Genomic DNA, 21450 nt, shown 5'->3' on the forward strand with positions numbered 1-21450 from the left:
GGACGAATGCGAGCATTTTGAAAACACGAGTAATAGAACGAACACTTTGAGGAAACAGTTTACGAAAAAAAACTAGTTAACTTCTTCAAAGATGCCAAATTTCGCACTCCATGTACTTCTATTTCAAACATATTCCAGCTGGTATGTCAGCTTGTGTGGTATATGAAAATTGGAAGAAGAGACAGCCTTCAAAAGCAATGCCAATTCAAAGTTTGGGACGTTTTGAGAGAATGATGGAATCTATGGAAGGATCTATGATGCGGTCTAAAACCAATAACTGATTTGATTAGCTTCGTTACGTGAGGCAATATGTAGAACCTTTATATATTCTACTTATTGAATTCCTCAAGTATTTGACTCATCATTTCCAAATAATTTTATTTTGAATATGAACAAAAAATGAGGGACAAGTTTTCAATGGCTTGTACTTTCCATGAATAAAGTTCTTATTCGTCCTGCTGATATAAGTTGCATATATGACGATATGCCCTGATAAAGAACCATTCGGATATACTTTCCGCTTTCACTGCATTTTGTTCGAAGAGAAGAGGAAAATCTTCAGTTTTTTTTCCACGTTTATGCAATCCATCACAGTATTCTGCGAGCTTCTTGTTTTCTTTTGCAATATAAAATGTTGCCTTTTGACTGTGGAATTATTTGTGAAGGATCGGAACGTCTCCGCGTTTTCTAAAATATTTCATAAAGAATTTTGCGAGATACAGTTTCCCTTTTACTGCTTTTTATTGAAGAAGGAAAAGAAAAAGTGAATCTTCAGTTAACATTCAATTTTTGCAATATTTTTATTAATAATATTGATATTGAATGATGAGTAATATTTAACCGAGGAATAGCAGATTTGATTGAACTCTAAGAAAAACTAGTCGAGATAAAGATAAATGGATTTTTCAGCATTCTCGACAGCTACTGAAGTGGGAGTCTATTTTCAGAATGAGTCTTCCCAGGAAAACACCCACTCCAACACCACCTGTAAAGGGTTCCTTCCCTCTGGATCATGAAGGACAATGCAGATATGAGATGCTAAAATATATGCTTTGCTTGAATGAACATGAGGTGGGCAGTAGCTGTGTGCCATTTTCTGATTTCTTACTTTGATATTTTCTAATCCTTGGAAGACACCAGAGAAAATTTTCCAGTTCCTGTTTTGATGTTGCTTTTCAGCAAAAGATTGGTGAATGTCGAGACTCTGCAAAAGTTTATCTGAAATGTCGGATAGACAATGGATTAATGCAACAAGAGGAATGGAAGTATCTCGGTTTTTCGGGTGAGAAGGGAACGTAATCGTGAAAAATTTCATCTTATAAAAATTGCATTTTATAATGTAGTTTTCGAACATCAGTCGGTTTGTTTCATTTACAAGCTGATCATATGTATTCCTCTGATATAATTGCTTGCCCTGTAAAAACATCCTAAAAATTTTTATGCTAAATTTACTACGAAATTTTGATTGGAAATTTGTAACACATGCTAAAACATAACGAGAAAACCGTTGAAGCAACGTTGAGACAAACAAGTACTTTGTGTTTCTTTGGATTTCTGTTGAGGTGGAGCAAATAAAATTAGGGATAACTTCCTGCAGCTCTTAGTACTTATCGCTGCAAATATAGGTCATGGATTGAATGAGTGCCTCTAAAATTGACTTTTGCAAAATAAGTGAAGTTTTTACTTGGGAACTCACTCAGGACTATCTTGAAGAAGTTAAAGAATTTTTTCTTTCCTTACAGCATTGTTTACAAAAATGAGGCTAAAATGCTCTGTAGGTGAGGATAAATGTTCATAGCGGGTAGACTTGTAATTACTTCGAAGTATTTATGATCTGTGAGTTCAATTGCATTTGAGGCAAGATAATAAATGTAGATGAGCAAGGAGAACTGATAATCAGCCGTGGACCATTAGATTTCCCGAGAATTGTGACGTTAGAATACTTCTGACAAGCATTTCGGACTACTAATAGGAATTTCTCTAAAATAGTTCCAATAATTCTACGAATAAGCTTCAGCCAGTGTACACTTTGCAACTAATGAGCCAGTTAATTTATTGCTCCAAAGTAATCCTTATAATGAAGTGCGCATGCCACACTTGACGCACCTGATTTTCGATCAAATAATTGGTTTATTAGTTGTGAAGTGACAATGGTTAAAGTTATACATACGTCCAATTTCTTCTCTTTTTGGCTCATAAAACTGCTGCATTATGTTATAAAAGCATAAATTCAGACTAAAATATTTACTACCACCGAAACGTTAACAATTGAAATATTTCACAGAGTATAAAACTAAAACAAAATCATAGTATCAGGGAAAATATTAGAAGTGTTAAATGTAAGAGAAGAGAAAGCATGAAAAGAATATTGCTGGGCATATTTCTTATCTTTTTAGCAACACCTGACATCAACCTAGAAGCATTTGTCATCTTCCTGCACTGAATTGCAATAGTTGCTGTCCGTTAGGTTGCGTAAACTCCCAGCAAAACTCAAATTCTACGAATATTCCCTCAAGTGCTTATCATATTTTTTACTCCGTTTTTTTCGTGTTCATCCATAATGATGATTGAATGTATGTATGAATTAAACAAGATTATGATGTAAAGTACGAAACTTTTGCAGTCGTACTTGAGCACTTCATCAAATTCTTCTTCTAAAACAAGTAACATTCTAACACAATAGCTTAGTTCCATCCATAGATTGATCCAAATGAAAGTAGCATAGTAATAAAGTCATATGTACCACAAAGAATACGTCTCTTAAAAATGAAAAATATGTATGAGGAGCTAATGAGATATGTTATGAAGTTTTACAGAATGACTTTGAATTTCATTGTTACTGGTTCTGAAGAAGCACCAGGCTTTTGAATCTTAACAAGACGATTGGTTTTCATGATCTTCCTCCCCTCTTACCCTATATGGTCTTGATCTCTTCGTTCTATGGTTCTTTGAGGAAGTTCGTCTTGTTTTCTTACTGCATTATAATTTCCTCACGTCTTGGCAGGCTTTTTTCAAATCATTTAATTGGATATTTGAGTTTCTCTTTATACTATAAGAAATATCATTTCCTTTTGGTGCAATTATACATGCAGCGAACAGAGCTGATATTCTGGCATTGCTATCGACACGTTGAAACTGAGTTTTACTATACAGTCTAGATGTTGTTAACAGTTTTACCATAACTGTTGAAATACTGAACAGATTGAAATAAGTGACTACCGATCACTTTGAATGGTTATTATTGAGAAGATACTGAATGCTAGATGAATACATAACATTCTTGGCCAAAGAGATGAAATGGAATTTCGAAATAAGCCTCAAGAGTAGCAACTTTAATATCTGCATAGTTTCTTTTGAACTTCACATGCTTTATAAACACTGAATGTTTCTCGTAGCAATAACTGTAAAAATCACAAATGAACATTTGAATTCATCTATATCCAACTTACTGTCACTTATAGAAATAAGGAATAGCAGAGCATGACACTCTATCCCGACAAAGAGTGAATTAACACTTGAAATTATCTTAAGAACAACAAAGGAGATGGCGCCACAATTAGTGACGAAAAAGTTTCGGAATCTACGAAGTCTATGAAGTGTACAGGTAAGCATAGTCTAGAGATAGCAGTTTCTGATTCAATCTTCCATGTACAGGTTGTACAGGTTGTGGTTTTTTTTTCAGCGTTCATCTCCATAATTTTCCTTTCTTACAAATGACCGGTCGAAACCTTTTATCTCACAGGGTCCTCTTTCTCCATTTATAATCACAAAAAAATAGAAAGTTAAAAAAATAGGAAGTAAATAGAAAGTTAACGACAAAAATAAATAATTCTAGCAAGAGATTGAATTTTGCAGCTGCTGAAAAGAATTAAAAAACACTCCCTTATCATATATCTTGTCGAAAGTAAAGCTTTTTTTAAAGTTTTAGTTTTTTAACTGAGATCGAGAACCTACATTCTCAATGAAGAAAGAAAAGAAATATCCTTGAATTACAACTGATACTTTCAGTGCAGTATAGACTAGATTAAACTATACAACTATATGGATAATTTATGGAACTGAACCCCAGTAAAAGTAACGCAGAGGATAATTGGCCTTACGACATATCTAAGACAGTATACTTCCTCAATTATAATTTCAGCTGTTCCACATTTGTCATCATTTCTAAGAAAAGGGGAGAGGGGTAGAGTTCGATTATTTAGTAGCTTGTTACTGGTCCATGAGATATTGTGTAGCCATGCTGTATATCGGCTATATTCCTTATCACAATCTATTTATAAGTTGGCGCTGTTTCTTTTGTTCCATAATATTTAAATTACTTAAAGGCAAGAACAAATGCTGCATGTAATTCAAAGTTATTAGTCTGAGATGGAAAAAAGTCTGCAAAGTTTCTCATGATTAAATCGGTCAATCTTTGTGCAGAATTATTATACAATTTTGCACGAAGATTTTAATGACTATCATTTTTGTGACTGTTGAAAATTTTTAATTCTAGATTTTTTACAATGGACATAAATGAATTCCGTCAATACGGCAGACAAATGATTGATCTAGTCGCGAATTATTGGGAATCGCTCCGAAAAAGAGCTCCGTTACCGGATGTGAAGCCTGGGTTCATAAACAAACTGGTACATAGAAATGGCAAACCATGAAGTTCTACAAATCCGTTGTTATAAAGAGAAAGAATGCTTCACGGAGTTTATTCTAGACATCTTATTATTTCCTTTAAATATAATGTGTTTCAATTTTTGTGAAATTCCTTTCAAATTAATTCAACTAAGGTTTAATTCGAGGTACCGCAAGATGCTCCTGTCATGGGTGAGCCGTGGGAGAAAATTTTTAATGATATCAATGAAGTAGTTTTTAATTGCAATACCCACTGGCAGCATCCTAATTTTTTCGCCTACTTCCCAACTGGTGTTTCGTATCAGTCTATCATTGGTGATATCCTCAGCGGCGGAATTGCAAGCGTGGGTTTTACCTGGGTAAGTTAAAACTTCTAAAATAAATTCCAGTATAAGGCTCTTGCACTGCCGTAACCAATATTGAAAATGAAATAGCACAATAATGCTTCGTAATTTCTGTTGTAGAAGTAATCATTGGTTGATGACACATTAATATAGTAAAATTTATAGCAATCGTCGCCTTCCATGACAGAACTTGAAATTTCTATGACAAATTGGTTAGCCAAGGTATTGAAACTGCCGGCAGAATTCTTGAATACCGAGAGTGGATTTGGTGTAGGGATCATTCAAAGTACTGCCAGTGAAGCAACTTACATGGCAATATTGGCAGCCAGAGGACGAACTGTAGAGGTATTATTAAGTGTTTGCTGAAGAATAATTAGCTTCTATTCATGACCAAAACAAATATTCCGCAAAGATGCGACTAAACTGTAATTTTTTTTTCTTTAAAATCTAAAATCCCGATTACAACGTCAAATATACTTTTGCAGCGAATTAGAACAATCGAAGGAGTCATCAACCAGGAAGTACAAGTTGTTTCAGATGGTTCCGGTGAATTATATCACTATCCATATCACGATGCGGTCAATATAACTAAGCTAGTTGCTTACTGCTCAGACCAGGTGACCCTACAAAGTGGGCATAAAAAGAATGATAAGTAGGAGAAAGTTTCACTACCATAATAAGTGAAAAGACTGTGAAGGGCGGGAGAAGGAAAGGGAAGGAACGGAAAAGGTTGGAATGGAAAAAACGAAGACAGATGAAACGAAAGGAAAAAAGAAAGGATGTTCAGTAGGATTTTCAAATGTGTAATATTCATTTACTGGATAAGTCTCATTTAAGGCTCACTCATCGGTCGAAAAAGGTGTTATGTTGGCAGCTGTGCGTTTACGAAAACTAAAGACTGTACGTGGTGGACCATTTGATAATTTTTATGTCACTGCAAAGGTCCTTGAAGAAGCGATTATGGTAAATTTGATGGATGGATGCAATTGTGGATTTATTAAGAAACCTTTAATTACTAATCTACTTGTATTCTGACTTGCAACAACATTTTTGACTTGTAAAGATGAAGGAATAAACTGCAAAGATGGTTTCAGACAGATCGAAAAAATGATTTGATACCATTTATATTTATTATGACCTTGGGTACAACGTCCAGTTGCGGAGTGGATCCGGTGGATGAGCTTGGACCAATATGTCAGAGAGAAAACATCTGGATACATATTGATTCTGCATATGCTGGCAATTCATTTAAATTAGTTCTAAAAAAAACAAAAGAAAAAAGAAAAACTGAAGTGTAAATTAAGGAAAAGAATGAGTGCAAGAAAAATAGTGTCGAATAATTATATTTTTGGTTTTTGGTACCATTATTGATTCTCTTGTTGCAGTACAATATTTAACATCAATCACAACAGAAAGCATCGAGACAGATATATATTTTGCAGGTGCATTTTTACTTTGTCCTGAATATCGCTATTTGTCTCGTGGATTCGAATATGTTGATTCTTTCAATATGAATGCTCACAAAGCAATGCCGATAAATTTTGATTGCTCTCCACTGTGGTATTTATCCTTACAGTTACTATCCTGATAATCATCAAAAATTTTGAAGCAAGCATGTAATAATTAAGATTTCTCTCTTTTTTTTTGGGTAAGAACCGTAAAAATACATCTGTAATATGTTTTAAATGACCGAAAAATTGTTTAAGGTTTATAAGAAGTACGAATTTCAGGTTCAGAAATGGAAGACAAATAATGAAGTACTTTGCAATAAATGCGGTCTATTTGAAACATGATCAGACCTGTGCAGTTGATTATCGAGTAATTTCTTTTCTTATTCTTAGAGTTACGGTAACGAAAGATTCCGAAAGAGTACTGTTTTAGATTTCCCTTTTTGCTTGCAATTTGAAACAACGAAAGGAATAAGAGTAGTCCATAATTATCACTTTTATTGGCATCTCTTGGCCAAAGTACAATTCGACAATGATGGAAAGTATTCAGTGATAGGAAAGAAATGAAGCGCGAACCTCAACTGCTTATTTATTTATCTACTATCAAATTTATCAAAATCTCTCAGATTTTGTGCTCTATTGCCGTTGTCATTAATATTGTCATGGAACAGAGTCAAATTTTCATATCCATTATACCTTCTGACTGATATTATTGAGTAGAAAAATTTGATTTAAGGCTCAATCTTATAATCTCTCTTATTGCATCTAGAACAAGTTTCATGTTTTTGCTGGGAAGAAAAACAGATCAAGTTCAGAGGTACTCCTCAGGATAAGATACATGAATATACCAGGCTGAAGATCGACTTTTAGCATTTCCAAATAGCTCTCGGAAGAAGATTTCGATCGCTAAAAGTTTGGTTTGTGCTGCGAAATTTTGGCATCACTGGCTTGCAGAAGCACTTGAGAAAGGTCCCATTCGAAAATCTTTTCTTAATTCTTACAGGAACCATCTGCACCGTCTACACGGAATTCATCTCTTTTAAACTTTAATTTTCCCTCATACTTTGATAGCTTTGTAACATCCACCCAAATAACAGATGGTTGAACTAGCGAAGCACTTCGAAGCGCTCATACAAAAGGATAGCTTGTTTGAGCTTTTCGTACCGCGAAATTTTGGATTGGTATGCTTCCGTCTAAAGGTTCGCTACATTTTTTTAGAACTTTTCAGAATTTGTGTTGATTTTCTAAAGTTTCAGAACTTTAGTTGACTTCCTTTTCAACTTTAGTTAAAACAATACATTCTGCGAGAACACTGCTGCAATTAATAAGAGGCCTTGATGTAATCGTAATATATGCAAGATGTGCACCTATCGCCGCTTTCCATTGACAGGACTCGACAAATGAAATGAATGAAGAGCTAAATCGAAGAATCAACGAGGATCGCCGTATCCATATGGTTGCTTCCGTTATTCATGGAGTTTATTTTCTACGCTTAGCAGTGTGTAGTACGTTTACTACATGTGAGGATATAAGACAAGCGCATGCGATAATTCATAATTTTGCTGAAGATGTAGGAAAAGATATGAAACAATAAATATTTCGATATGAAACAAGAGGAAGTGATATGGAACAATAAATATTTATGAATGGTCCAAGTACAAAAAGTGTGGAAATACTATGTGAACTTCTCGCGTTACTTTACTATTCACTTATGGAGATTGCATGAAACACAATAAACCCTAGCTATTTCGGTGGGAGAGTAAATCTACTATTAATTCCTTTTACATACAGTGCTACCAACAGAATACCTAGACCGCACAAACTTTGGGTCTGGCCTATTCTCTTATTTCCATCACTAGGCTGCACCACAAAAATCAACATCTCAACGCCGAAAAAACTGAAACCGCTTCAACAGAATTCAAAAGAACTAGAAATCCCCAGAACTTTTTTTTAGCACCATCCGATGTGAATATCATATCATTCATTACTCTCCAAATTCTCAGAGCTGATGTAATCAAATTGTTAAAGAGTCTGCAAATAACGTTACCTTTATCAGAACAAAAAAAATCATTCTTCACAAAAACCAATCAAATCATCTTCTTTAACAAGGCATTTATCTGATCTTCACGATTACCGAAGTCACCACCCTCAACGAAATGATTTGTTTTTTTCGTCCAACCACCTGACGGGTTATTCAGTTTGAAAGGCCATAAGAAGTTCGTAGCACGCTTGAAATAGGGACCCACATTGAAGATTTGATGCACAAGATCTTCCATACAAATTATGTCACATTTCCCTGAAACTTACTGATAAAGAATAAGCATGTGAACACATAGTTTCAAACATTCAGATATATTCTCCGCTTCTCAAACATCGTCGAATCCAAAAGGATGAACAGGTAATAACAGAAGCTTTTTCCCATGCTCTTCGAAATATCTATAGCCTGCTTAAAAATAATTCGAAACATTCACTTAGCAGAATGTTGGAATGAAATTTGAAAACGCATACTATGAAAACCTACCAAGCGCACTTTCAACAATAGAATTGTTCGTGATTGGTATGCGTCGGCCATTAATCTTCGCGTAACCACGCTTGTAGATTAGATCATGGACCGTTTTCATGCTCGGATATCCCCACGCAACGTATGGCTCCACAATACGCAACATTTGGAGTGTAGCTTTGTTTAATTTAACAAAAACGCCATTGTTTATTTGTCGTAAACGAAAGAGTTGCAGAACCTTGCGCGGCCGTGGGTGCATTTGGTTGATACCACGGATTCGGATCACGAAAGCAAGACGTGCTTCATCAGGGACATAGAAATTGCCCACTTTTCTGGCTTCACGCTTTAACTGAATTTCTTGTCGTACACGTTGTCTATGTTCCTTCACGTATTTTTCAGCGCGCTTGAAAATCGCAAGCCTCTTTTTTCTCGCCTTCTAAAAAAAGTGTGTTGTTCAGATGTTGCAACATGCATAGCAGTACGCATTGACGGCAAAGTCTTCAAGCAATTTTTACAGAACTAGAGAGAATTTATCCATATAGAACGTTAGGTACATGAATAAAGATCAAACAAAGCCAATTTCAACGAAGTGAATACAAACATACAAACCAAAGCAAGCTTGGCCTTTCTGACATTAGCTTTAGCTCTCTGCTCTGCACGTCGTTTCCTTCGTTTTAACACCGTCTCCGGCACTGTGGGGAGCTCTTTTTCCCTGAAACTTCCAAGTTAAAATATGATCAGTACAAATTAACAAGCAGTAAAATATGATGTTTTGTAAGCAGTGTTGCAAAGTATCCCAATCAAAATAGTGCAGTAGTGACTAACGGCCGAGACAAATACGACGCAAATTACGGACTATAAAATGACTATCCAGAAAAAAACACACTAGAAACTATTTCACTTCACAGTCAATGTTCAATTAGTGTGAAGTCCTTAGGTATAACAACACCAAGCTCCATTATCAAAGTTCATCATTCTTCTAACTTGGTCGTGAGACCATGGAAAACAAGTTCCAGTAGACAGTGCTGTTTGTTTTCCTAGATCAGGATATTCATTACCATAAAAAGGGCAATATTTCATCTCCCTATCAACTGACTCCTTATCCAATTAAATGTTGAGAGAAGAAAAATACTAACCCTGTCGTTGCCAAAGTCCTTTTCATATTATCCTGAAATCAATTAAAATCAACATAAGAGAACAATACAACCCTATCTCTCCAACGAGTTCACCCAAAATGCTATCCGAAATACATCTCGCGACAGATCGAATGCCACCTCCTAAATTATTCCCCAAAAATCAAAAAGCGCCAACCGTAAAGTGCTACAATGCAACGAATATGAAAATCGTGATTTCCTGTTGGAGACTTGCATATTATTGTACCTGCTAATTGAGGAAAGGAAAGAAGCTGGAATAGCCCATGGAAGAGATTAAACAAATCAATTTTTGCTTTCCAACAGTTAAAAAGATGTACTGTGAAGTTAAGGCGTTGACAGGGATCCTTTTATCCTTTGTAGAGAAATCCTTTAAGTCTAGAAATTCTCCTAATACATCACCCATTTTATGACTTTACTATAAACCATCAACAGGCATATATTCATCCCATCTCCAAATTAAATACCTCATCTGTAATTATAGGATCTTTCACTCACTCCATATAATCATTCGATGAAAAGGCTCAATCTAATGTTGTCACATGTTTGAAATCAATTCGAGCATAAGGCCCAGTCCCTTCCACGGAAGATATATCTAATTTTCGACCGGGAAAGGGCTACTCATTCTCCTTCTCGCCTCATTCCGAAGAGAATTTCAACCGTTTTGAAAGTGCGCTCGTGAGAATGTCTACAGCAGTTTCGCCTGATTATCTGTCCGATCGATGACATCTCGAGCAGCGAAGAGTGTTGTAATATTGGATCGGGTCGGTTCGGGTCGGGTTCCATCGGGAACATCGGTGCACGGCGAAACGATAATGATGTGGAGCAATGATAATGGCATCCTGCACTGCTTCTCCTCTACACATTTGTATTTGGTGGAATAGATCCCGTGGCAAGGAGGAGCGGCGTTTTTTGGATTATTCTCTCGTTACTGATCCTGTCTTTGTTTGCTTAGCAAGTATGGTTAATGCAGCGTTTATGGTAGTACAAAATAGTAATGGGTCTATTGATTATCCTTTATCTGATTGCTTAGCAATCGAAATCACCTCACTTGTTCAACCAAGCGTAGTGTGAACTATTTAACAGGTACTGCTTTTGACAGGTAACAGTGTTGTCCATACTGTCTGGAAATGTCTCTTCAGGATGTCCTCATTTATCCAACACAAGCATATTTTCTTAAGTTATTTTGTAAACCAACTGTCAAGTATCAGAATTTTAGATAAATTTCAGTGTATTTGTTAACTTTTCTTACAGTAGAGTAAGCATTCAGGAAGAGTTTTGTTCAGTGGTACTTGCGTGTAGTAAAGACATGCATTAAAAAATTAAAAAAAAATTTTTTTGCATTCCATTTTCTCCTCTATCATGATGGAATTTGATGAACGATTATCCTTGTGTTTTCCGGTTGTATTGAGCTTTTTTATATGGCTAAAGATCTCGGATGGTTCCTTGTTTGAGGGCATTCAGCAAGTGAAGGAATTAAAAGTCTGCCTTGACATTGCAAGGATAAGTTATGATTTACTAAAGACAAAAGTATCGTACATTCGGAAATTGCACGATTCATTATTCTTTCATGTTCTAGGGCTTTGTTGGGAATAACTGTATCTGTATCTATTGTGCAGTGAAATTCACCAAATTTTGTAAGTTCGGTAGAAAATTATGTAATGCAAAGTGTTCTTTGATTTCAGGAAGTATCACGAGTTTGCTTATCATTTACCAATTGCAATGGTGCAGTCGTTAGGTAAGCACGGACTGCCCATTCTTCAAATCTCTTTTGAGCTTTTGTTTAAGCATGGCGTGTTTAAAATGCAAGTAGGAGCATAAATTCCATTGTACCATGGAACTAAGCATTTAAAACAGCAAAAGAAGATTGCAGTGGGAAATTTGTTCTAACTCGATGTATTGATGTGTTTGTGTGTAGTAGCAGTAGTGTAATGGTAGTACTTATATTAATATTGTAAACAGTAGGTTGGTCAGATGCATCATCGTCATTGAAATCTGTCTTTTCATCAGTTATAATGAAATACAACTTTACGCCAGCTGGACTAGTATATTACTCTATTCTAAGTAATTTGTGGCAGAAAAGCAGATGAAAGGCATATCTGTCTATGCGCACAGTTCGTCGCCGCATCATGTTCTAGAGAGTTTGAAGAGAGGAATGGGAATATCTCCAGCGGCTGGTCAGATCACTGATTGTATGATTTCATTCATTGATTTTTGTAAACTTTTTCCATTTCAAGGAATAATCCTAACTTTAGCTTGAGCGGGAGGTAATGTTTTGGGTGAGTTATGTGGACTGTATTGAGGTCTTGGAAAAGAAGTATTCTTTCTTAATAATCAGTGACTGAAAAGATAAAAGATGAAAGAATTATATTACCGATAATGGCTGACAATGATCATGTAAACTGCAGTGCATATTACGAATAAATTTTAATTGTTATTTTTCTTTTTTTTTTTTTTTGACTGCCGAATTTTCATCGTTTGCGTCATGTAAATGTTTTTTTTATTAAAACTTATTTACGCGTTCCTTATATTTCCAGGATATTGATAGAAGTATGGGTTCGCGCGATGATGAATACGACTATTTATTCAAAGGTTTATATTTTCTCGTAACTTTTTCACTTCTATCTGAATTTGACCAAGTAAACAAACACTGTCAAAATATAAATTTTGAATAGGTTTGACGTGTAGCGTCCTTGACTTACAACATTTTTCATTTTTCTGGAAGAATATTTGCAGGGACTGTTGTGCTTCTTTTGAGGGACGTGAACCAATTAAAAGATGATAGTGCTAAAGTTATTGTAGGAGAGTTTGTGTTCGAAATTCCTATTCATGAGAGAATAGTCTCAGTTCAAATTACTACTCAAGTTATATAGCATGTCATTGAAAAAAAAAATTTCTCGTGTTTACCATTGATTTCTGTTGTAGTTGTGTTGATTGGCGATTCCGGCGTTGGCAAATCTAATCTGTTATCACGGTTCACTCGAAATGAATTTAATTTGGAGTCGAAGTCAACAATAGGTGTCGAATTTGCGACGAGGAGTATACAGGTTTGTGCGCATTGAAATTTGATTCTTGTTCCTAGTAAAAAAAACAGTGGTATTGTTTCGCTTCTCCAATTTGTTTTTTGGTTTTACACTCTAAATTAGGTATGGCTTGTTCCAGATGTTTTTTCATCTGTTTTTTCCTACTGTCCCGTGGACAACAAAGGCTAACATGTTGACGGCGATTTTCTTTAACATTGATTAATTTGTTAAACGTCATTCAACATTTATCGTTTGCGTATCTTTTTGTGGGATAGCTCCGCAAATTTAGATAGCTGTGAATTTTGACAGCCTGTCGCCAATCTTATTAGGCATTATAAAGATTAAGACATCTTCTTAATAACCAATAATAATATCACCATTCACTTAAAAGTGACGAATAAATTTGTGAAATTCGGTTGTTTCTATGAAAGCTTAATTTATGTCAGTAAAGAGCTACAATGTTTCATTGTGAAGCAGAACTGGGAATAATTGGTTGTGCATGATAATTTATATAATCCTGGAAGAGATAAAAAAAACAGTAGCACGGGATTATTTATGATTACTATATATTATGAGAGGATTAATGAGACAAAGATTAAGGTTTGATGTCTAGAGAATAAAGGATTTCCTAATTTCGTTGGTCGTATTATATTGATTATCGAGTTTCTTTGTACAGATCCTAAGGTTCGGCATTAATTTAGTCATGTAACTCAACTTATGTATTCTTTGTTTTCTTTTTTTTTTTTTTTTTTTTTGTATATACCAAATTACAGGTCGAAGGGAAAACAGTGAAAGCTCAAATATGGGATACAGCAGGACAAGAAAGATATCGAGCAATAACGTCGGCATATTACAGAGGTGCCGTTGGTGCGCTTTTGGTGTACGATATTGCTAAACATGTTACATATGAAAATGTTGAAAGATGGCTTAAGGTTTGTTTCTTCTTTGGGTAGCGTATTATAAGTCTTCTTATATATTTAGTATCTTATGAAGTATATTGCGAAAGAGGTCTGTATTGTAGTCTTCATTACTTTCTAATAAAGGCGAAATACTTGTACTTTTTGGAACTTTGCTCCCACTCACAAACGATTTGGCGAATAATGAGCACCACTTCTCATTGCCAGATATTGCTATTTAGAGTTAGGTCACCATATTAAGCTTGGTTGGGGTATATGATTTTTTTCAGGAATTACGTGACCACGCAGACCAAAATATAGTAATAATGTTGGTTGGAAATAAAAGTGATTTGCGTCACTTGCGTGCAGTACCTACAGATGAGGCGAAAGCATATGCAGAAAAAAATCAATTGTCATTCATTGAAACTTCCGCACTCGATAGCACTAATGTGGAGGCTGCTTTTACTAACATTTTGACCGAGGTAATTGACTAGTACTTGTGAGTGGAATTTGATGAAGAGTACGATGGCAAAAAATTCTTAGTGTAACCGCAGAATTATCAGATTGCTTAAATAATGTGAGGATTTATTTTTGTGTGTTCCATCTTATATATACTTAGTCTGTTCCATAAAAACTATGCATACTATTTACAGATATACAAATCAGTATCTGTGAAGCACGTTGGTGGTGATAATCGGGCTGCAATATCTACACCAGGCTCGAATGGTATTGTAATCTCGCCAACAGCCGAACCCCAAACTAAAAAGCAGTGCTGTTCCAGTCTATGATCTTTGCAATCCCTTCCTCCCCGCCACCAAAAAAGTAGCAACAGTGATTTACGGGCTTGGTGGTCATCATAGTATTTCCTTTCCATCTTTCTCGTTTGTTCGCTGCTTTCGTTTTTACCTGGAACAGGACAGATTCACTTCTTATTTGTTCTTTTTCTTTTTTGTTACCCGTCCATTATAATTGTAATCTTCAAAATGCTTTACAGAGAGATCTTTCGTACTGTCGTAGCACACCTGTAGGTTTGCTTTGTCGCGGTTTGCACCTTTTTTCCCGATTTTGTTTTGAACATTCTAGATAAAACAAAAATATTGGGATAGAGTAAACAGAAATCCTGGAAAAGGTCAATTAACATTTTCTTGATTGTAATAACATAATTATTAAATCATCCTAAACAGATTTTCCTGAGAAACAGTCTTCCTTAGGAATTTCCTGAGAAATAATTAGGACCGTCTTACTTTATACTGAAGTGGGTCAGGCAGTCGGGCATTGCTGAAGATGTTTCAGAATCTACTTGCCTTAATCTTTTGTCCGTTTCATTTTTTTTACCAGATGACGTTTTTGATGAAAATGTGATTTAATATAATTGCTGTTTTTTTTCCTCAAATATTTCCTTATAAACTCTATCTTTTCATGTTCTTTACATTGTCACTGATTTTCCAAACCAGGCATGCAAAGAAACAAAGTTACTACTTTTCTCACTTCTGTGAAAGAAATGGACGGACGAAAATACAGAATGAATTTTACTCCATTTTATGATGACATGGTCACAGAGTAAAGTGATCGCTCCCTTTTCCGCTTAGATTAATACATAAAATTCATCTTCATTTCTAGTATTACCATTAGCGAAGTGTTCAAAACATGTGTATATGTTGATTTTTCAAGCCTTATTTTTAAATCAATAAAATCTACGATTAAGAAAGAGTAACATTTCTTACTCTTCCTTCGCTACCTGCTACATTTATATCACCGCACCATAGAATATCAAAATCATCCGTAGAATATATCACCGCAGCTTGTGAATTTTCGTGCTCCTTGTAAGTAAATCGTCCATTATTCCTCGTTCAGTTGCCCATAATGGGTTATTACTTTTTTATTCATAAAATTACTGCTATTTGTAGAGTGTGAAGTTGCATTTTTTTAGTAGCAGAATGTGTTTTTGTGACCAAATAGAATGAATTCCCTCACATCTAGTACTAGGTAAGATAATCTGTGTCTCAGAAGTTGGGAAAGTATGTAAATTATTGGTTCGTACAGGAAAATTGAGCATTTCGAGTAAGATTAACGAGAGTGATATATTGTGTTTCTGTTTGGCTTGAGGATGTGATGTCATGCCATCTATTGGTTTTTTTTAAAATCCAATTTCGATTTTAAGATTATGTGAATTAATTGCACCAGCTCTCATAGATTTCCCACTTAAGAGTTTGAGAATAAGGAATCGTCGTGGTCCGTTGTGGTCTAGTGGTTAGGATTTGCGGCTCTCACCCGCAAGGCCCGGGTTCGATTCCCGGCAACGGAATCGCGGCTTTTGTAACTACCAACCACCTTTAGAGATTCGCTGAAGGCACTGAGTAAATATTTATACTGTCAATGGTATTTGCTGAATAACAGAACGAATCTCTTCCCTTTCTTCGAAGTCGAACATTCGAAGTTTAGTCATTCATTTTCGTTAAGATGAAGTTGTCGAGATTTTCAGGGCATCTCTAGCTGTATTTAAAAAGGAAAATGCAAATATTTGTGGATGTTGTCGTAAAAACCGAAATAATTGTATTATGAAATTATTCATTCAAATAGTTTCCATTTACATTTGTTTTTTCTCTCTCATGCCTAAGGTCATGAGTCAGCTATAAAATCTTTAAATCGCCTAAATGAGCTTTATTTGAAATTGAGGTTTGCACATATCTAGATGACAACTAATTTTATGCACATTGATGGGCATACTGTAGAGATATCTGATCTTATAAACATGTTTATATCCAACATATTTATCCCTAGATTTCTGTTAATTATTGTATTTCTTTCCTTTCTCCAAACAAAGTATATTGTGATTGAAGCCACTTAATATAAATTAATCTAGATATGGAGATTTCTTTGGTAGCTGTGAGTATACGTTAATTTGTTATCATTGTTTCTCCTTACACACTCCTTATATAAACGTTAGAAATCCTAACAGTCTTTACTTTTGTCCCATCTGTCGACACCCAAGTTCACGCAAACACTCTCCAATCTATTAATCCTTACAAAATTTCATCATTCTACTGGCCTTACCCTGGAAGTCATTCTATTGTAATTGGAATTATTTGAACCTGTCTTTATTGTATTTGGTATCCAGACGATAATAAAGGATAATCTGTTGTAAGTTGCGAGCACAAAACGAACTGATACACTGTAAGTCACTCCTTTAAAATTATAACAGCTTCTACAACGATAACAATCTACCTCACCTTCTTAACTCCCTTTCTTTTATTTTTTCACGACAGATGTGGTTGGTTCCAAGTTCCAACTTTCCAAGATCTTTTTTGAAATTTGTTTGAAGATATTGATCCTTTACGAAATGCGCTTTGCTTGATCTATTTGGTAGTAAAGTGTTAATGATTAGAGGGACGATCCTATAAGTACTATGATACTTATCGTTGATGAGAAAGCATTTTTCGTAATTGAAAATTTATATCATTGCTTTAAAATGACACCTTTTTTAATATACAACACGGCACATATGAGCATATTAGCAAGTAAATTTAGTGGGATAGAAATGATGATGATGATGATAATGATGTAGGAAAATAAGTAAAATAAAATTTTTCTGTTTGGCGGGTTTAATTTGGAAGGGCTGATCCTTAAGCGCAGACGAATATTCTGAGGAAGTATTCTTCGTTCGGTTCAGGAGGAAATTATTTATTCGCAGAAGATAGAAGGCAGAGTTAGTAATAAAAATATTTATTGGGGAGAATCGAGGATATAGTGTAGGTACAGTCTTTGGTTGAGTGTTTGAAAAACAATGTCATTCTAGTAGTAGTAGAGTATATATACAATTTTGATTAATACAAAGAACATATTTGGTGGAAATGGTTTATAACAAACATTACAACAGATAATTTTTAATAATGGCAACTTCTTCCCTTTTTTTTGCTTCGTCATTCTTATGTGGCAGTTAAGATCGAACCCGCAATTCGAATTAAATTTGAGATCTTGAGTGAATTATTCGAACTAACTTTAACAAGTATAAACTAATCGATCATTTAAGTTAGGTGTTCGTGGCAGTAGTTCCCGCATGATGTCATGTGTTAAGGAGTACGGTTGCTCTGTTGTATTCTCTATACACTGACCATAACTATAAGTTATAGAATTGTATTTATGTGTGGGATAAGAAACAACGTGTTGGTTTAAATTAAATCGTGATTAATGTTATATTATTGATACATCAAAAATATGATGGACACGGATTCGACTACTCATCCAGAGAGTAATATCTTTGATATTTATTCTTATGACAATTCTTTCTTTGCTGTCTTGTTTCCGGTCCGACTACAGGCCAGATGATTTAGGAAGAAGGTCGTCCTCATCTTTATGCTTTTGTATATCTGGACTCTTATAAAAAGTATCGAAGACTTCAATCATAGTGAGAAATGTGAAGTACTTCGTTCTACAATTCGATATCATTTGGGATGAACGTATTCCAGCACATATGTTCATGATCATAGACGCAACGAATCACTGCACTGATGGTTTACCTGTCCACTTGAAATACGAATAGAATGCAAAACATTGCATGCTTATATGATGTCAACATTCCAGCAAAATCACTGATAAAAACTCAGAAAGATAAGCATCTTTTTTCAAGCATCGATGACATGTACTCATCACGAAATTCTGAAGATTGGCGCAAGGAGTCCATACCGAAAAGGCTTCTTCCAAATTCCATTCACTTATTGTCCCCCATTTTAAATAATCATATTAATCGCACTACATTCATCTCACATGTTACGTTTTTACATAAGTTTAATGTAAAATTTTGTTGTGAAATAGCCCATGCAATTTCACACGGCGTGAATAATGCTCGAATATGTTAATGATCATTCTTCTTACCTAAGAATTTGATTATTTTTTTCATTTGTCATCAAATTTCGTATCAGAATGAAGAATTTGAGTGAATCTTGAAAAATATACTCCGATCAGACAGGATTGCTCGGTTAAGTTCCACCTTCCTGGTGCCAGCAGTGCCATCCATACAACTGAGTAGAAAATTACTTGTTGCGCTGAACACCGGGAATGACGTAAACTCGTGAAATTTTTTATATATAGCTCATTAAAAGCTAATATACACATAATCTAATCTGAATAATGATTACAGGCTGAGAAAATCAATTCAAACCATTCTTCGTAGCTTTTCATTTTGGTCAGAAAAGTCCATCTAATTAATTGTATCTTGTGATTATTCCAGTACTAAACTCAACATACAACTGTGGACAGAAAAGAGCAAACTTTGATGATGATTTTGTTTCAAAGAAAAACGTAATGACATTCTTCCCTTACCCCTATCCCATCCGCTACTTTTCAGACTATCACTTATGTTATAATTCTGATAATTCCCTTACCCCTATCCCATCTGCTACTTTTCAGACTATCACTTATGTTATAGTTCTGATAACAACTATAATGTGTATTTCGATTTGTTGTATCAAACCGACAGTTGAACACAACATCATTTAAAAGTATGAATTATCTATTCGCTTGAAATATGAACTGTTTTTACTACTGTTTTTAGAGTAGATGAGATTGGTGGTCTGAAATAAAATAAGGCTGACCCGTGATACCAAAGTAAATGTGATATCCAAATTTTTTTTTCAATTATCCGGCCGGAAAAGACGGCAGTTTATTGAAAAAAAAATAAAAAAGACGTGGAACTTTTGTTATTCAAGAAATACGGTTATGACAGTGGCGTTCATTCATGTACATCTAGCGAGTGACAGAGATTTTGGTGAAAACGACGGTCCAAAAGTCTCAGTGAATGATTTGTATTATGTAATAAATTGTTCGCGGTCTCGACAATTGTCCCCTTTTACATATCACTTAACTCGAAATGGTGAAACGGGGGAGAAAGAACATTTTCCCTGTCCTGTAGAAAGATCCCCTGTAGAAAAGCATTTCTTCACGAGCCACATCAAATTTGCTACTTTTTCTCCTTAAATACAGATAAAGTGATAATTGAATCAAATCTAAATGGCTTGTTTATTTCCGAACTTTGCATGGAACTTTACAAGTATGGCTGTAGATGGCCTCAATTACTGACTAAGAGACTGGAGAGGCTTAAGCCTGAATTTATATTTGAATAGATTCCAGCTGATTTCCTTCTGTCCTGTTATCGATACATGATTGGTGTGATAGGAAGGGAACAACGGGCAAACATCATTCATCAGTTTCGCGGGTGGGATTTCTGCGTAATTGCCTTTGGGTACGGCCCTTCCCTTTACCCGGCCATCTCACAATGAGGATTACCACTACAGTGATGATTACGATGACAATAACCGGCTCATATCTTCCCACAAACAGAAAAGTAAACTGGCGGAAAGAGAGAGAGAGAGAAGGAGAGAGCAATACAAAGGGACAGTGCCGTAACATCGAACAAAATTTGTTCATCTCCAAAATTCTTTCAAAAATTTTATTTATACGCCAAATGAGAAAGGCATGAAGACATGAGAACAATTTCCACGAAATGCTCCCCGACAACTCCGCCTGAATCTCTGCTCCACGGCCTCCGTCTGTTTGGTGAATCTGAACTAAGGTAATAGTAGTATACTTCCGCAACCTTCTTGTTATGTCTCCGAATACTTATAAGTCTGTACTTGGTGATGGTGATCAGTACCGCTGTCTGTCTGCCTGCCCGTCTGTCAACCAAGTTATGCACCACTAGCAATCAACACGGTGTCATCTTCATCATCATCACCAACTACAACAACAGCAACAGTAGGAGGAAGGAGCGGTAATTGCTGCATCGCCACCCACAGAAGTATTGTTATCATGCGATTGTTGCTGATCGTTTGTGTCGGACTCATTATCCCATCACCTTATATTGCTTCCGCCCAGGAAACACCTGCGGAGCAAGCCCACGAAAACGCTGTTGAGGATACCAAATCATCATCGGTGTGCCATGCTAATGAAGTCTTCAATGGTAAAACATGCGAATGCGCCCCCGGGTAAGTTTCCACTCATATGCTGGAAAAATAAAGAAACTGAAATTATCGAAATAATGACTATATCAGGGCAGCGTAAGGGGGTGCATTGTGTGATATTAACCTGGACATATATCTGAGACGTTTAGGTTCCCTAATAAATTACCTGAATCATGTCATATGTTAGGTTATATTACATACAATATTTAAATCTGTGATTTGATCGTAATATCGTGATCTTATAGATAACTTATTGCTAAAGATCATTTATTTTATCTACTTGCTTTCATTCAAATCTTGTGATACTCAGTAAGAACCACCACATTTGGAGTATCGTAGAAAGGGAAGTTCAGCAGAACAAATAACAATTTCTGTAAATTTTGCATTTCTATCTCAACTAGCACGTAGGGGATAAAAGCTCATTTTTGAAATTATTCTCATTACTAAATTTTATGCTTAAATCATTATTAATGTTATTTTTGATGCTATCATTATTCGTCATTATT

At 35.3% G+C, this 21450-nt stretch overlaps 7 protein-coding genes and 1 non-coding gene across 8 annotated transcripts in view; 6 read left to right on the forward strand and 2 right to left on the reverse strand.

Moving 5' to 3' along the window:
* Positions 1-606, forward strand: part of LOAG_06276 (hypothetical protein) — a 1933-nt gene extending 1327 nt beyond the window's left edge. Inside the window, exon 3 of the mRNA XM_020447108.1 lies at positions 139-606. The gene's annotated coding sequence lies outside the window, so the exon portion shown is untranslated. The remainder of the gene's footprint in view (positions 1-138) is intronic.
* Positions 607-948: 342 nt separating this feature from the next.
* LOAG_05188 (CHCH domain-containing protein) lies at positions 949-1310 on the forward strand (the record flags this gene model as incomplete). Its single annotated transcript, XM_003140725.2, has 2 exons — positions 949-1071; positions 1180-1310. 2 exons carry the CDS (start codon positions 949-951, stop codon positions 1297-1299), a joined length of 243 nt encoding a protein of 80 aa, XP_003140773.1. The 3' UTR covers positions 1300-1310.
* A 3195-nt stretch (positions 1311-4505) lies between these two features.
* Positions 4506-8012, forward strand: LOAG_05189 (aromatic L-amino acid decarboxylase; the record flags this gene model as incomplete). The annotated part of the gene is made up of 11 exons (XM_020446782.1): positions 4506-4628; positions 4794-4985; positions 5136-5315; positions 5456-5587; positions 5808-5933; positions 6065-6209; positions 6413-6530; positions 6701-6788; positions 7289-7387; positions 7516-7617; positions 7809-8012. The coding sequence occupies 11 exons, from the start codon at positions 4506-4508 to the stop codon at positions 8010-8012; spliced, it is 1509 nt and encodes a 502-aa protein (XP_020302916.1).
* A 373-nt stretch (positions 8013-8385) lies between these two features.
* Positions 8386-10200, reverse strand: LOAG_05190 (60S ribosomal protein L7). The gene is made up of 4 exons (XM_003140727.2): positions 10055-10200; positions 9528-9630; positions 8940-9354; positions 8386-8714 (listed from the first exon to the last, which is right to left on the reverse strand). Exons 1-4 carry the CDS (start codon positions 10078-10080, stop codon positions 8506-8508), a joined length of 753 nt encoding a protein of 250 aa, XP_003140775.1. The 5' UTR covers positions 10081-10200; the 3' UTR covers positions 8386-8505.
* Positions 10201-10757: 557 nt separating this feature from the next.
* On the reverse strand, positions 10758-10910 carry LOAG_05191 (hypothetical protein; the record flags this gene model as incomplete). Its single annotated transcript, XM_003140728.1, has 1 exon — positions 10758-10910. The coding sequence occupies one exon, from the start codon at positions 10908-10910 to the stop codon at positions 10758-10760; it is 153 nt and encodes a 50-aa protein (XP_003140776.1).
* A 1688-nt stretch (positions 10911-12598) lies between these two features.
* Positions 12599-15050, forward strand: LOAG_05192 (Ras-like protein Rab-11B). Its single transcript, XM_003140729.2, has 5 exons — positions 12599-12661; positions 12995-13116; positions 13866-14024; positions 14279-14470; positions 14642-15050. Exons 1-5 carry the CDS (start codon positions 12622-12624, stop codon positions 14774-14776), a joined length of 648 nt encoding a protein of 215 aa, XP_003140777.1. The 5' UTR covers positions 12599-12621; the 3' UTR covers positions 14777-15050.
* Positions 15051-16221: 1171 nt separating this feature from the next.
* On the forward strand, positions 16222-16293 carry LOAG_20011. The gene has a single exon. It is a non-coding gene; the product is annotated as a tRNA-Glu (tRNA).
* Positions 16294-20467: 4174 nt separating this feature from the next.
* LOAG_05193 (hypothetical protein) overlaps positions 20468-21450 on the forward strand; it is a gene marked incomplete at its 5' end in the record, with an annotated part of 6607 nt that continues 5624 nt past the window's right edge. Inside the window, 2 exons of the mRNA XM_020446783.1 lie at positions 20468-20556; positions 20672-20968. Coding sequence (XP_020302917.1) covers positions 20468-20556; positions 20672-20968 — 386 coding nt within the window. The remainder of the gene's footprint in view (positions 20557-20671; positions 20969-21450) is intronic.

This window comes from Loa loa (genome assembly GCF_000183805.2).
Source record: "Loa loa unplaced genomic scaffold supercont3.18, whole genome shotgun sequence".
NCBI classification, from domain to species: Eukaryota; Metazoa; Nematoda; class Chromadorea; order Rhabditida; family Onchocercidae; genus Loa; species Loa loa.

Coding starts and splice junctions, on each gene's coding strand:
- LOAG_05192 (XM_003140729.2), top strand. CDS start 12,622: ATGGGTTCGCGCGATGATGAATACGACTATTTATTCAAAG. Junction 13,117..13,865: donor TTGCGACGAGGAGTATACAG/GTTTGTGCGCAT, acceptor ACCAAATTACAG/GTCGAAGGGAAAACAGTGAA. Junction 14,471..14,641: donor TTACTAACATTTTGACCGAG/GTAATTGACTAG, acceptor TACTATTTACAG/ATATACAAATCAGTATCTGT.
- LOAG_05190 (XM_003140727.2), bottom strand. CDS start 10,080: ATGAAAAGGACTTTGGCAACGACAGG. Junction 9,631..10,054: donor AGGACTTTGGCAACGACAGG/GTTAGTATTTTT, acceptor TGGAAGTTTCAG/GGAAAAAGAGCTCCCCACAG. Junction 8,715..8,939: donor TATTGTTGAAAGTGCGCTTG/GTAGGTTTTCAT, acceptor AGTAAGTTTCAG/GGAAATGTGACATAATTTGT.